The sequence below is a fragment of the Gastrolobium bilobum genome, unplaced genomic scaffold, assembly GCF_033153095.1.
Source record: "Gastrolobium bilobum isolate Gb01-03AN ecotype WA unplaced genomic scaffold, APGP_CSIRO_Gbil_v1 utg19765, whole genome shotgun sequence".
NCBI lineage: Eukaryota > Viridiplantae > Streptophyta > Magnoliopsida > Fabales > Fabaceae > Gastrolobium > Gastrolobium bilobum.
Genome location: NW_026897847.1, coordinates 88,215 through 103,913, shown reverse-complemented (window position 1 = coordinate 103,913; position 15,699 = coordinate 88,215). Strand labels below are relative to the sequence as shown.

Here is a 15,699-nt window from a genome sequence, read left to right as displayed (position 1 = left end):
TGGGAATCAAGAAGTCACTGCTATAGGTTTATGGTACGTTAATATTCTCTTGACTACATTCTTTTTTCCTGTTATATTAGTTTCTCCCTTATAACTAAGAGAAAAGTATTTATCCTTTTAAAGGATAACACACAGTGTTTCATTTGCAAAATTATTTCATTCCTTTCTTCCAAATCCATTCTCCCTTCTCATCTCTCTGCAAGCGAGCGGTTATTCTCCCTTCTCACTCAAACTTGCTTTCCCTTTCATTCTCTTTTCCATTCTCATAGTTAATTTTTCTTCAATTTCGTTCTCACCCAAACACTTTGATATAACCATTGATTCAGATTCATGCTGAAGGCGGAAAGAGATGTTGCAGATAAACATCGAGCAAAGGAAATACCAAAACGGAAGATCAGAAAATGGCGCCTATACAACCAATAGTTGAAAAGGTAAAACCATCAAGCCTATTTCTATTTCAGGTAACTGTCACACTTTTTTTTGTGGGACTTTGATTCATATTATGCCTATATCTGACCGTGCTTACTTCCCAAAATTTTGTTTTTTCTCTCTCTTTTTTTTTTTTTCGTTTTTAGAGCTGTGAAACCACTTGATGGAGGATATGAAAGCTGTCAGGGAAATTGAGGTGTCTGAATTTTTGCAGGTTTGATTTTTATCCCTTTGTTTGAATTAGTACCTTTTTATATTTGGCAGATTTCCACTGCTCATTATCAGCTGCCACTGATACCAACTCAGCTTCAAGTTTTCTCCCAAGCGATACACTGAGCCTCACCCACTTTCATCTGTATTATCCTATGACAAATGTTCACCATCATATAAAAAGTTTTGCCTCAGTATTAGCAGTTATCAGGAACCTAAGAGCTACACTCAAGCATCACAACATGAGGCTCAGTGAAAAGATATAAAGCAACATTAGTAGCTAAAGGTTACACTCAACTTCAGGGAGTAAATTACCTTGAGACCTTTTGATACGACTTGTATTAAGAGATAAAGAATGTTACTTAAGAAATATACTTAGTCATTAGAAAGTTAGGAGATGGTTACTTAGTTAGATGGATTGGTTTTGTTTGTATAAAAAAAGGATATGTCCTCACTATTGAAGTCAATTTTAGTTTTTTCTGAATATAGGCAGAGAATGCTCAGTTAGAAGGGGAGTTTCCAGGGGACTGTGCCCCTTGGCTGGAGAAGTGTCTCTTGTGTGTTGTTTGTTTCTCTTTTCATCAATAAACACATCTCTTTTCTTCCATTTCCATTTGTTCCTCTGTTCTTTCTTTCTATAATACCCAATTCCAATTTCTAAAGAATCCAGAGTTGTAACACCTTTTCTCCGGTAGTTAAAATGACAATTGTTCGAGCTCTTCTTTCTTTTGCCACTGTCAAGGGGTGATTTATGGAACAACTTGATCTCAATAAAGAGAGAAGAGAAGAAAAAACAAGACACAAATTTATCCTCCTTTAACCAATATGGATTACATTCAGTAATATTTTATTATATTCTCCTCATCGTATTTATAAAACACTTTGTTTATAAGAAAAATATAAATAGGCTTAGAAATCCTAAGTAACAATAGTTATTCGTGGATCCAAATCCTAACTGCTAAAAAAAAAAAAAGAATAAAATAAACCCGAGGTCCATACCAAAATCAGGCCTATGTGATGCCTATTGGCTTTCTCTGCTTCCAACTAACAAGAGTCGGTCATCTGCATGCGAAGTATGAGTTATATCTAACATTAAAGAAAAATATAAATATAAAGTAATTTGAAAAAATTATATGAAATTCTATTATAAAGATTACTTTTTCTATTTATATCATATCCTAATATTATTGCCATAAATATCAAATATGATATATTTTTTCTATCAAACAATTTTTATCGAGGGCGCATCAAACATGAGAAATGATATTACAAACATAAGCATTTATAGATTGAATTTAATTCACTTTAAACTCAATATTTTCTTTTACTTAAAATTAAATGCTAAAAACTAAAAATAATTATGTGATAACAAATAAAATATAAGTATTTGTAGATTGAAATTTACTCTAAACTCAATATTTTTTTTTTGGTAAGCAATATTTCTTTTTAATTAAAAAATATAGTATAAACTACAAATAGTTATGTGATAATAAAAAATATGTTGTAAAAAATAAAATTATCTTCTTTACACACATAAAAGTATTATTTTTTAATTAAAAGGTTGCAAACTTAGGAAAAAAATTGAGTTTAATTTACATTACTCAATTAAGCAGCTATTAGTCACATTAGAAATAAATGCTCTGTTTGATTGTGTTACTTTTTTTTTCTTAAAATTATTTTATAGAATAGTTATGGAAGATACATTTTTTATTTTGAAAGTTAAAAGTCAAAACACAAAACAAAAATAACTCGGAGACATGTTCTCTAAATTTGACTCTAAAATAAAAAAATATTATAATTTGTAAACTTTTTTTTGCAAAACAATTCTTGTCAAATGAATTTTTTTATCCAAAAAATTAAAAAAAAAAAAAAAACTGTTTTTAGAAACGGTATTCAAACATGAATAGGCTTATCTGCAATCTCAATATTATGGGAATAACCTGATTTAAAAAAGGGGCAATGCTTTTCTCATGCATCGTGAGATAGTATTATCTCATGTAGAGATATAATTGGGTGAGTCCCATGGTTAAAAGAAAAGAAAAAAGAAAAAGAAATGCTGACTCGGAATGCGATGTGTCTGTGACATGAGATAAAAAAGGTTTTGGTGTTTGTCATTTTAAATGACATAAGTTACGTCATTTTAGAAGAGAGATAGACACAGAAAAACGAAAATGATGGGAGAGAGAAAGTGAGTAGTTTTTTTAATTTAAAATTCAAATTTTCTGTGTATGTATCTCTCCTAAAATGACATAACTTTCTGTTATTTAAAATGACAAACACTTTTCTCTTAAAAAAATAAAATAAAAAACTGAATAAATAATTTTATAATTATCAAGGGAGATCGATGAGCCTCTTCATCCGTTAGTATCTCAATCTGTTTCCATTTTACATAAACCCAACCCTAACTCAATTCCTAAGCTCCCAACAACAATATCAATGTCTATGTAAATGTCGATGCCAAGTTTAAGGTACGCCGTTTTCATCCTAAGGTTTCCTTCAAACCTCACTTTTCTTCTTTGCTTCTCTTCCAACACAAGGATGAGACTATACTCTCAGTCTCAGTCTCCATTCATTGATAAACCTGATGATGATGATTCTGTTTCCTTATTCAATCGCATGCTCCTTATGCGTCCTACCCCACCCATCATCCAATTTAACAAGATTTTGGGATCCCTTGTGAAGACGAAGCATTTCCCCTCTGCTATTTCCCTTTCTAAACAATTGGAATTCAGTGTGATTCTAATTTGGAAAGGTGTGAGACATGGGAAGTAACTTCACCTTCAAATTTACAATAAGACAAGTTGAGGTGCGTGAGACTCACTAACTCTCCAAACTGAGATGACAGTTGAGAGTAGGGGAAATAATTTAAACCTTGACAACCCTTATGAAAGGTCTCTGTCTTAAGGGGGAAGCACTTTCGCGACAAGGTAGTGGCAAAAGGGTTTTAGTTGAACCAAGTTAGTTATGGGATCTCAATCAATGGGTTATGTATAATAGGAGAAACAAAAGCGGCCATGCAGTTGCTAAGAAAGATTGAAGGGAAAGTAATTCCATAGTAGTTAATTGTGCCGCACTAGCACCGCGAGCTGTGCCGTACGGATGTTGTGGTGTCTCGCCGTAAGAAACCGCGCCGCACTGGAACGCAATAGCAGCCATTGCAATCGCATTTGTGACCATATTGCTGTCATAAGTCAAAATGTCAATTTTGTATTAAATTTAAATGTGTAATAGAGAAAATTTAAGGATTTTCTAGTCTATATGTGTCTTTCTCTGTCACTTCTGTGCTATATCTGCCTTTAAAAAATATTTTTTTTTGTCATTATTTCTGTCATATATTTATTCCGCTATTTCCGCAACCCGCTATAACGCTATAGCATTTTTCGGGGTTGGCCGCGACATGCCGTAATCCGCATTTGATAACCTGATATGGTAATGTACACCACAATCATTGATAGCTTATGCACTTTGTAAAGCGGGCTTGTTTGATGAAGCATTGGCCTTGCTATCCAAAATGGAAGAGAATGGTTGTATGCCTAATGCTGTAACTTTTGAAGTAATTATTCTTGCTCTCTTTGAAAAAGATGAGAATGATAAGGCGGAGAAACTGCTTCGTGAAATGATTGCTAGAGGCTTGTTGTAAGAGTAAAACTAGATTATATGTTTTCTAGTTACATATTTTAGTCATTTAGAATTTCGATGAAAACCAATCAATCTTTATTTCTTTTGATAGAGTAAGAAGATGGACTATGCATTGCGGTAACTCTCACTTTAGTTTTGAGTAAAAGTCATATATTGTTAGATCATCTTGATATTGTACTGATTACAGTAGTTAGTTTTTCTTTAGTCTTGACATAGCTATCCCTTTTATTCCCAATGTACTAACGATTTTCTTCATCTAATATTAAGGATTTTTACCATGAAATTATTTTGATTGTTACTTCCTCTACTGTTGGTTGATTGCCTCTTTGCTTGGTGTACTTGCTGTAGGAATTGACAGTTGAATGAAGCATAGCCTTAAATGCCAATTTTTTTTCCTGCCCTGGGGGATATGCTCCTTGGTTGTACTTTTCATTTGCTGTACACTAATCTTATGTGATTTAACTATCAAATTATTTAATATGTTTCAAGAGTAATGTCTCTTAACTGTTATTATGTTTTGATCAAGAAGCTTATATTAATATAATATATGTTGTATCTATAAATTTTACGGATGTTAGAGATATTCCATCTCTCTCCCAGAAGGCCACTAATTGCTCCCAACTTGGCATTTGTGTCTCTTGGAATTTCTTTAATGTTAACCAGCATGTGAATTGCCTTTCTCTTATATATTTCAAATTTAACCTGTTGTGTGATCTTTGTTTTCTTAATTTTTCAGATCTCTGAAATGTCAAATTTCAGAGCTGCTTTGAATTCCTATTCTCAATTTAATGTGAAAATCACTTTGGTTTGTTGAAGCTTGCAGTGACAAATGGAAATCAGTATATGATGTTATGAGTAGTTTGCTTGCTCTCTTTTTTTCTTTCTGAAAAATGATTTCCCTTGAACTGTAATGATTAATAACAGATTTTAACTATATCATTATTATTCACCACTCTCCACTAAACCCCGACTAACGTGGGTGGAGTGAGGGAAATCCTTATTCACAATTTTATCTTTGCATATTTACAAAGAGACTGCATCCCGAATTCAAACCTGTCATCTTTCGGTCACAAAGAAGCAGCTTTAGCAGTGCTTGAGTCTCGTCCTCTTAACTATATAATCATTATCATGCAATTTAATTTAATTTATTAACGCCTTTCAGGACAAAGTTCCCTTTGCTAAGGCAAAGATGAAGAGAGAGGAATATGAAAGAAAACTATCCAGGTCCAAGTCCAACAAAATCAAATTGGTCATTACTTTTCTTTGTCTCTCTCTTTCTAGGATTATGCTGCTGGTACTGTTCTACTTTTACTGAGATTCTTTTCTTTCTTTCTTTTTTTTTGGTAATAATGATTAATGACAGAACTTAATTTCAATTATTTGGATGCGTTTATGACAATGTGTGTTGACTCTAAATTCAAATTAAATAATATTGGTAAAACATTTTGATGACTTTTGCTCCTATTAACTGTCTCATTGGGTTTTCCACTGATACGCCTGGCACTTGAATTAATCTCATCCTTTAATCAAGGAGAGAATCCTAAAGCTTGTGCTTGGGCTTACGGTGTGAATTTAACCTTTATGCTTGGAAGTGTGAAAGATGCTTAGATCCTTACCATTATTGGCAGAACATGGTAAATTTGTTTTGCTTCTTGTTGCCTAACTCTTTACTCCTCTATACGCTGATGATGTTGTACTCATATTCTATATCAGTTGCCTTTTTCCTTTTCTTGAGATAAACAAAACTGCAGTCATTCATTACAATGGAAATATGAAACCTTGGCTTGATATTGCTTTTAGTCAATACAAAACTCTCTGGACCAAATATGTAGACAATGGTATGGAATTTGTGCAGATTTGAAATTTTTGCCTCTAGTTGAGATAAACAGTATCGTATTATTGATCAGATGCTTTTGCCAAAGTGTCCCTTGTGGTTTTTCTATATTATTTCAGAATTGAGGATATCAACTTAGCCGTAGCCCTTAAGAGGGAAGCTCTATGTTGTATTTGTCGTTATGTCTCTTCTATAATGGGAATGCCATCTGATAATTTCATTGGGAAATGTACGCACAGTAATGCTTTCTTTTTTTGTGCCTCCCCCCCCCCCCCTCACATGATATTTAGCATTTATTGATTTTATGGTGGGTTCTGGAGAAGAAAAAAGTTCCATTAAAGTATGTAAAGGCAATTAAGGATATGTATGATGGGGCTACTACATGTGTAAAAGCTTGTAACGGATCATCAAGTTATTTTCCTATCACGGTAGGTGTACACCAAGGGTCGCCTCTAAGTCCTTACCTCTTTGCCTTAGTTATGGATGAACTAACAAAAGATATTCAAGAGGAAGTGCCATGGTGTATGCTTTTTGCAGACGATATTGTGCTTATTGATGAGAGCAAGGAGGGTGTTAATAAAAAACTTGAACTGTGGAGAAGCACATTGGAATCCAAAGGATTCACATTAAGTCGAAGCAAGACTGAGTATCTGAAGTGTGAGTTTTCTCTGGTACGAGATGGGGACCAAGAGCCCGTGCATCTAAATGGTCAAGAGGTACCCAAAAAAGATGTTTTTAAATACTTGGGCTCCATTTTACAAAAAGGTGGAGAGATTGATGAGGATGTAAATCACAGAATCAGAGCAGGGTGGATGAAATGGCGCAGTGCATTTGCATTTTTGTGTGACCGCAAAATCCCCCTGAAGTTAAAAGGAAAATTCTATAAAACGGCAATAAGACCGGCAATGCTATATGGAGCGGAATGTTGGCCAGTACATAGGCAACATGAGCATAAGATGGGAGTAGCAAAGATGAGGATGTTAAGGTGGATGTGTGGTTACACAAGGATGGATAAGATAAGAAATGAAGATATTCGACGAAAGGTCGGAGTAGTACCGGTAGCCGAGAAGATGAGAGAACATAGATTGAGGTGGTTTGAGCACGTGATGAGAAGACCCATGGATGCTCCTGTAAGAACAGAAGTTTGTTACCAAGAGCTAGACACAAAAAAAGGCAGAGGTAGGCCGAAGCTTACTTGGGGGAAGGTAGTAAAACAAGATTTAATGGAGTGAGATATAGATTGACGGACAGTAAGTCTTAGAACGGAATGGAGAAAAGCTATAAGTATGGTGGAGGGTTAGACCCGCTGTTATTCCTATGTTCCAGATGGTCCCTTTTTAGTCCTTTTCCCCTTCATTTCCCCCACTTCTTCTTGTCCCTTTCTTTTTTACTTTTATTTATTTATATATACATATATTTTTATTTTTTTTTATTTTTTTTATTTTTTATTTTATTTTATTTTATTTTATTATTTATTTTTTTATTTTTTTATTTTTATTTTATTTTATTTTTTTCAACCGTTTTGTAACTTTCATGTGGGTTCATCTACCACCGACCCCAATTAATTTGGGATAAAGGTGTTGTTGTTGTTGATGTTGATGTTGATGTTGATGGTAAGTGTCACACTGTCACTGTGATCTGTCTGATTGATGAGAACGACACTAATTTATACCTTTTTAATATACCAACATATTATTTGTTTGTTTTTCTAGTTATGCATCGTTTTATCTGCATTAATGATAAGGAAAGGCCATGAGGTAGCCTACATTGCTTTCAGGTTTTCGTTTCATTTGTTTTTAAGTGCAATGCATTTTCAACCAGGGATTTTCTTCCTTACAGCTTTGAGGTATGTAGTTTTCCTGCCTTCTTATTTTGTGAAGTGTTTTGTTTTGAGAATGTCATCTATGGTTCTTAAGAGGGGATTGGAGGTTTATTTTTTTTGGAATATTTTGTTAGATGGATCTGCGGAATGAAGGTTTGTTTGTTTTTTTAACGAATCTTTGATAGATGAATCTTTGGTATTAAGAGTAGGTTTGAATGAAAAAAATCATTGGGAGATAAGTGATAAAAAAAGAACATAGGAGAATAAATGATAAAAAAATAAACCATAATATTTTTTTTTGAACTTTTCCGTTTAGGTTATTTGGCTCCAATTTTTCCAGTAGGTTTTAATATGTATGTTCTTCATTTAAATAAGACACCCGTATAAAGGAAAGAGTAGTATTATTTAATACTTCTTAATTTACTATCCTTCTTAAAATTTAATTAAGATTTTTGAAACAATAATTACTGTCATGTGACAAGTAACTGCACTCCCAGTGTTCCAAAATTTCACTTTTTCCTGCTAGGTTTTGCTCGTTTGATGTCTTGAATTTTAAAACAGTTTATTCACTTTATGTTCCTGGACATGACACAATTTATAATGTATACCAAGGACATAATGTGTGCAGTTACTCCTGACAATACCTGCCATATATAGTACACATATGGCGTTTTCAGATGCTAAATTAGCACAAAAGCAGTTGAATACAGGATGAATAGGAAAAATGGCATGGGTTTAGTATTGAAGAAGATCCAATGGTTCTAATGCTTAACCCCATACATGGTTTGCCAGAACAGCTGAATGCTTGTTTAAATAAAGGCAGTTAGTTGATTTGCCAACTTACAACAAATTTCCCATGGATTACATGCAATAGGAAGTTAAAACAGCTTAAAGAAAAGAAGGCTAAATTTTTCAACCTCTTTTCATGTGTGTGCAGATACTTGAATCTTTGTTAGATATATCATATATAGATATGATTGTGTGACTTTTATGGTTTTTAGTTATGTATGAATAGGTGTTATAGAAATAGAAATATAATATAAAATTATTAATGTGATTTATATCAACTAGTTTAAACTTTTGATTTGAATTAATGTTTTACAATTTACATGGTATTAGAACTTTTGTAACCAAATTGCTAAATGTCAATTGCTTAGAATCATCTATGCAACTCTCAGTGATGAGATGCACTTTGCTGTTGCTAATCACCCTCAGTGTTTGAATTTAAATGGTGAATATATGGGTCAGGATCATTTTACACCAGTGTAAGTTACACTCTCATTCTTGTCCATTGATCTCATTTATATCTAAGGGCTTTAATTTTTTAGTAATGTGAGTCATTGGATACAAGTGGATCAATGGTCAAGATTGAGTGTAAGACTTCTAACTCTTACACTGGTGTAAGAATATCCTACCTATATATATATATATATATATATATATATATATATATATATATATATATATATATATATATAACACAATGTAAAGATGGGTCAGGATCATTTTACATCAGTGTAAGTTATACTCTAAATCTTGTCCGTTGATCTCACTTATATCTAAGGGTTCAAAATTTTTAGTAATGCGAGTCATTGGATACAAGTGGATCAATGGTCAAGATTGAGTTCTAATTCTTACACAGGTGTAAGAATATCCTACCCAAAAGTAGATCCATTTTAGTCTTTTTAAGTGACTAATTGGGTCTTTTTTGAATTTGTGAGGACCACGATTTTAACTAAATGAGTCCATTTTGAATTTCTTAAGGACCTTAGGACTAATTTGTTTTTTTGTAAGAGACGAATATGGGGACCATATTTTTTGTTAAGAACCCAGGTTATTTTTAAAATTGTTATCTCAAATAAGGTGTCCTTACTCATTACAGTAAAAAGTTAACGTGAAGCAGTCCCTCTTTATAGTAATTATATACAAAAATTTCATTCGGTTCCGCTTATAGCTTGTCAATTTTTATCATGCATAATTTAGTCTTTGTTAAAAAAAAAAAAAAAAAAAAAAAATCAAACTACGAAAGATTTAGCGATGCAGTTCAAATATAATTTTATGATAATTTGGTTAATAGAGTAAAAAGTTGGACATGAGTGAGTAAATTTTAATTCTAATATTATCCATATAAATAATTTAGAATTAGCTTTATCTATAATATTTTTAACTATTTTTGTCAACACACATATGATTAAATAATAATTTCTATAGTTTAATCATTATAACAATGACAATAACATATGTCACCTCACGAGAGCTTTGATAGCCCAAAACATTCAAAATCCTAATGAAATATTATAAAGTCAAATAACTTATAACAATATCCTCAAAAAAAAAAAAAAAATCTAAACTTACCAAAACTAGCTATTGTTTCTATCCAACCTAATTATATTCTTTTAGCATAATATGCAATGAACATTTCCATGATTTTTTTCTTATGCTATCCCCACTTTTCTGCTCCTCATTGTGAGAATTCTTAGAAGAAGACTTGCTTTGTTTTTTCTCTTCCTTTGAGACTATGCCATGACTACTATGGCCCTTGTTATAAGGAATCTCATCCGTGGAAGCATCTGAAGTCAATGAATCATCACTTTCATACCCATCAATAATCCTAGTTTTCTTCCACTTTCTTGTGCCTTTTACCTTTAATTTTTTTGTTTCTGCAGCATCCAGTATCCTCTGACACCTACTCCAACCAGAATCTGAGTCACTATACTGCTATGCTTTTCATCCAATTGTTTAAATGACTCATTTTCTGAAATAGGAAAGGTGTATGTTAATCTTAAGAAAAAACACACTGAGACAATGAATGAAAATCTAGCTACTTTGAAATGTTGGTATATATACAACAAAATAGTTTGTCAAATAAAAGGAGTTTTATCGCAAGGTCTTAAATTCCGGAAAGAACCAAGAAGGGACCATTCATCCTCTGTATTATTAAATTTATTATGACCAGCTATTAAGTAATTTTTTCCTTATGACAATTTTTCCCCTCATTAATTAATTTTCTGATTAATTTGATTCAAGTTCTATCATATCCATATAGAAGGTAAATAAACTGTTATTTTTTCCATTTTTTATAATCAATTAATGATTGTATTTTTAGGGACAAAAGCATAATTTAAGAATTTTTTTTTATATAGATTAATGAATTTTAATTTCTAATATATATAAATATGTCATTTGAAATAATATTTTATAATTATATTTAGGGAAAAGTATTTTTCTTGCGATAGGAGATAATGAACCTAAAATTATGTCGTTTTCAGGATTTATGAAATTAATGAAGATTTTTTTAGCAATTTTATTTGTTTATTTAGTACATGAATTTTACTAAAATACTCTCCACTAATTTTCATAATTCTCGAAACGATATAATTTTGGGGTTATTGAAAATAATTTTAAGATATGTAAAAAGATAGATGGCCAAATAAACTTTTCTCAAAAAAAAAAAAAAATTTAGTTTGATGAATGCGAAATTTTGAGTTTTGCGAGTATTGACAAATTTAGTAGTGTTGTTAACTTAAACAGCTTGAGAAAATATGATGAATGTTATATCTACAAACTTTTTGTTTACAAACTCTTACAAATTACATTAAGTATGACCAGTCATACTTCAATCAAGAGTGTATGACCAGCCATACTTAGTGTAATTTGTAAAAAAAATTTGTAAATGAATCATTCCCCAGAAAATATATGTTATGCAACCAATTTTTTCAAAAATCTAACTGGGGTAAAGGCACATGAATAGTTTTATTGGATCTCTGTTAACACGCTTCACCCGCAAAAATCCTTTGGACTTTGAAGAGTTAGCAACAAATTTCCTAAAATTTCAAAATTGTTAGGTAAAGACACAACAATTTTATTAATCTCTTAACAATATCAATAGACGTCTTTTCCGAGTAAAAATCGCTACCAAAACCATAATATTCTCTACAGTTCCTACTAATTTCTGCATATTTATAAGTTTAATTTTACACATATATCATTGACAGATAAAAATTAACAAATAAATAAATTAGAGAAGGCAAACAATAGATACTTAAAACAGTAATGCATGATGACTCGTACCTTTTGTGACTGCAATACGAGAACGGGATGACATGTTGATAATGAAGAATAATAATGAAGTTATTTCTCTCCTTGCTCCTTCTTTCAGCGTTTTGTCGGAATTATGCGTAATTCAACGTATGTTCAATGGAAACCAATGGATTAATTTATAGACAATAACAAGTATAGGGGTGAGATGATCTATTACTCAATCAAATCAAACTTAATTTAGGAAAATAATATTGACCAATATATTGAAAAAAAATTTAACAATATCCTCCATAAATGAAAAATAATGTAACACTATCTCACATAATTTTAAAAAACAAAACAAAACATCTTATATAAAATAGAAACAATCAACGTCGATATACCATATCCTGCAAATCAAATCTTAAATTAATCGTACTAAACAACATTAAGGAACGACTATATAACAAGGGTTAAATATTTTTACCGTCACTTTAGAAAAAGTTGTCTACAATTATCTTTATTAATTAAGGGATTGTATTGGATTAAGATTTTAAAAGATTTTTTTTGAAGATAAAAAATATTATAGATTTCAAAAGACTATTTAAAATTGGAAGGACTTTAAAGACTTTTGTAAAATATTTTTTTTACAATCAAGATTTCATAAGAATGGATTTTAAAGAATTTAGAGTAAATACCATTTTGGGTCCCTGACAAAAAACACGGTCCACACTTTAGTCCTTTACAAAAATAAATTAGTCAGTTAGTCCTTAACAAATTCAAAGTGGATCCATTTTAGTCCTTTTGAAAGACTAATATGAGTCTTTTTTGAATTTATGAGGGACCAGGATTTCAACTAAATGGGTTCACTTTGAATTTTTTAGGGACTAACTGACTAATTTATTTTTGTAAGGGACTAAAGTGGATACCATGTTTTTTGTTAGGGACCAAAAATAGTATTTACTCAAGAATTTATAAGATTTGAAAGGACAATATGGATTTATAAGATTTTAAAAAACATATGAACTTTTAACAAACATTCAAAATTCAAGAGTCAATAAAAAAAATAACAAAGAAATGCAATGATATTAATAAAAAAAATAAAACCTAATATAATTTTCTCAATCAGTAAAACATAATATATGCTTTAGCATTTTCTCGTTCCTGCTCTTGAGTTTGACCAATGGTTGAAAATTTTCTTCTTCATTTGACATCAGAGCTATGCATATATGATTATAAAACTCAATTTTATTTATTTATTAAAATATTCTAAATTTTCATATAGAATATAAAGCTCATGATAAAATTTCGTTTGAAACTTTTTGCAATTGATCTTGAAAATCGTGGAATTTGTGTTTTACGTGATAAGAATTTTCTAACTATATATTATATGAATATTTTCGTTGAGTATTCTAAGAAAATTTCGAATCTAAATTTCTGGGTTTTATTACATGAAATTTTAGAAAATTTCTCAAATTATTTTCAATCTATATATTGAAACCTTAAATTGCTTTGGGGCTTTTAAAAAACAAATTTTTAGTTATCTATTGACACCAAAATTGTTTGAAATTGTTTCCTATAATGAAGGAATTTCGTTCATGAATATATTGTTATGAAATATAATGTTCATATTATGAAAGTTTCAATCTTTCTTTAATTTGATATTGTTTTATTGATGTAAAACAAAAATTGGTTGGAGGGTTTTAGTTCTCATGTTGTTTTTCCATTGTTTTATGTTGTTTTTAATACAAAAATAACACATTTTGTGTCAAGAAAAATCGTGACCCATAACTTGAAAAATTATTATATAAACTTTCAAAAACTCTCGAAAATCGATAAAATGTTTTCTATTTTTGCGATGGATTATATTAGAATATTGTTGGTTTGTTGTTCCTAGATTATTTTATGATGAAAAGCGCTAAAAAATCGGTTGTTTTTAAGCTTTGACAAAGTTTCAATGGTAGAACCTGATTTCTAGCAGGATAACTCGCCAAAGGAAGAAGAAGACACTGCAATGGAGAAATCTCAAAATATCCAAGGGATAGGATGAGATTATGAGAGAGGCATTCTATTTATATTTCTTATTAAAAAGTCTCACGAAATCCACACTAATAGAAAATCCATTAAAATCGTAAGATTTTTGAATACCACAAGATTGTTTTTCTTTTATTTAAAATTCTGATTGAATATCAATGGATTTGAACCGACTCTAAAATAATCTTTTAAAATCCTAATCGAATACCACGTTACTTTTTTCAATCCTTTAAAATTCTAATTAAATATCAATCGATTTTTTTGTCCAAAAATAATCCATTAAAATCACGAGCTAGTTGATGAAGCTCGTGATGTTGTAATTAAAGAACAAATGGCATTTGTACTTTGGTATGTAAACAAAAAATGGTCCATTGTTGAATGCTTTATTGGCATAATTCATGTTTCAGATATTACTGCACAATCACTAAAAGCAGCAATTGGTGAGCTATTTTCTAAACTTGGTTTAAGTTTGTCTAAATGTCAAGGTCAAGTCTATGACAGTGCTAGTAATATGCAAGGTGAATTCAAAGGGCTTAAGAGTTTGATTTTGGCAGACAACGAATCTGCATTCTACATTCATTGTTTTGCTCAGCAGTTACAATCGACACTTGTGAAGGTTGCAAAATATCACAAAAAGATTCAATAATTTTTTAACATGCTTCAAAAGATGGCTACCATTGTGGGGGGTTCATGCAAGTGGAAGGAAATTCTTCAAATGAATCAATATGAACAAATAGTTGAAAGAACCGCTCACGGTCAAATACCAACTGGAAAAGGTTTAAATCAAGAGACAATCTTAAAGCGACCCGGAGACACTCGTTGGGGTTCCTATTTTGGTACAGTTACAAGTGTTATCTCAATGTTATCTCTAATAATTTTCTTGATGAAAATTATTAAAGACGAGCCTAAGAATGATGCTGCAAGAAATGATGCAGGTTGTATTTTGTATACCGCGGAGGATTTTGAGTTTGCATTCTTGTTGCATCTTATGCAACTTATCTTGGGGATTTCTTATGAGTTGTCACAAGCACTACAAAGAAAAGATCAAGACCTTTTAAATGCAATTGGTTTAGTGAGGGTAGTCAAGTCTCACTTACAAGAGATGAGAGATAATGGTTTTGATGAATTGCTTCAAGAAACGAATATTTTTGCAAATAAATATGATATTGACATTCCACATATGGAAGATGTTTATTGTCCCTAAAGGGATATCAAGACGGATATTAGAATCATTCACATTCTTGCACTACTTTAAGGTGGAGTTATTTAATAGTGACAGATACTTAGCTTCAAGAGTTGGGTGATCGATTTGATAATGTCAATACCAAGTTGCTTGAGTGTTTGAGTTGTCTTGATCCTCGTGATTCATTTGCTACTTTTAACAAAGAAAATTTGATTGAGTTGCTAGTTTTTATCCTTTGGAGTTTAATGAGCTTGCAGATATTCCTTTTCTTTCTTCAAGTCTCGATAATTTTATTGTTGATGTAAGAGCTGGTTCTGATTTTATCAATTTGAAAATAATTTCTCACCTTACTTTAAAGATGGTTGAGAAGAGAAAGGATATTGTTTATCCATTGGTCTATTTGTTGATAAAGTTGACACTCGTTCTACCGGTAGCTACAACTAGTGTTGAGCGAGTTTTTTCTGCAATGACTTTTGCTAAGGATAAGTTGCGCAATCAGATAAGTGATGATTGATTTAACACATGCAT

At 31.2% G+C, this 15,699-nt stretch overlaps 1 protein-coding gene across 1 annotated transcript; it reads left to right on the top strand.

The window, feature by feature from the left end:
• Positions 1-14,655: 14,655 nt before the first annotated feature.
• Positions 14,656-15,192, top strand: LOC133310808 (uncharacterized). The gene has a single exon (XM_061511797.1). It carries the CDS (start codon positions 14,656-14,658, stop codon positions 15,190-15,192), a length of 537 nt encoding a protein of 178 aa, XP_061367781.1.
• Positions 15,193-15,699: the final 507 nt, after the last annotated feature.

Bases quoted from the DNA above. Each gene is read 5' to 3' on its own strand.
- LOC133310808 (XM_061511797.1), top strand. From the start codon at position 14,656: ATGGCTACCATTGTGGGGGGTTCATGCAAGTGGAAGGAAATTCTTCAA.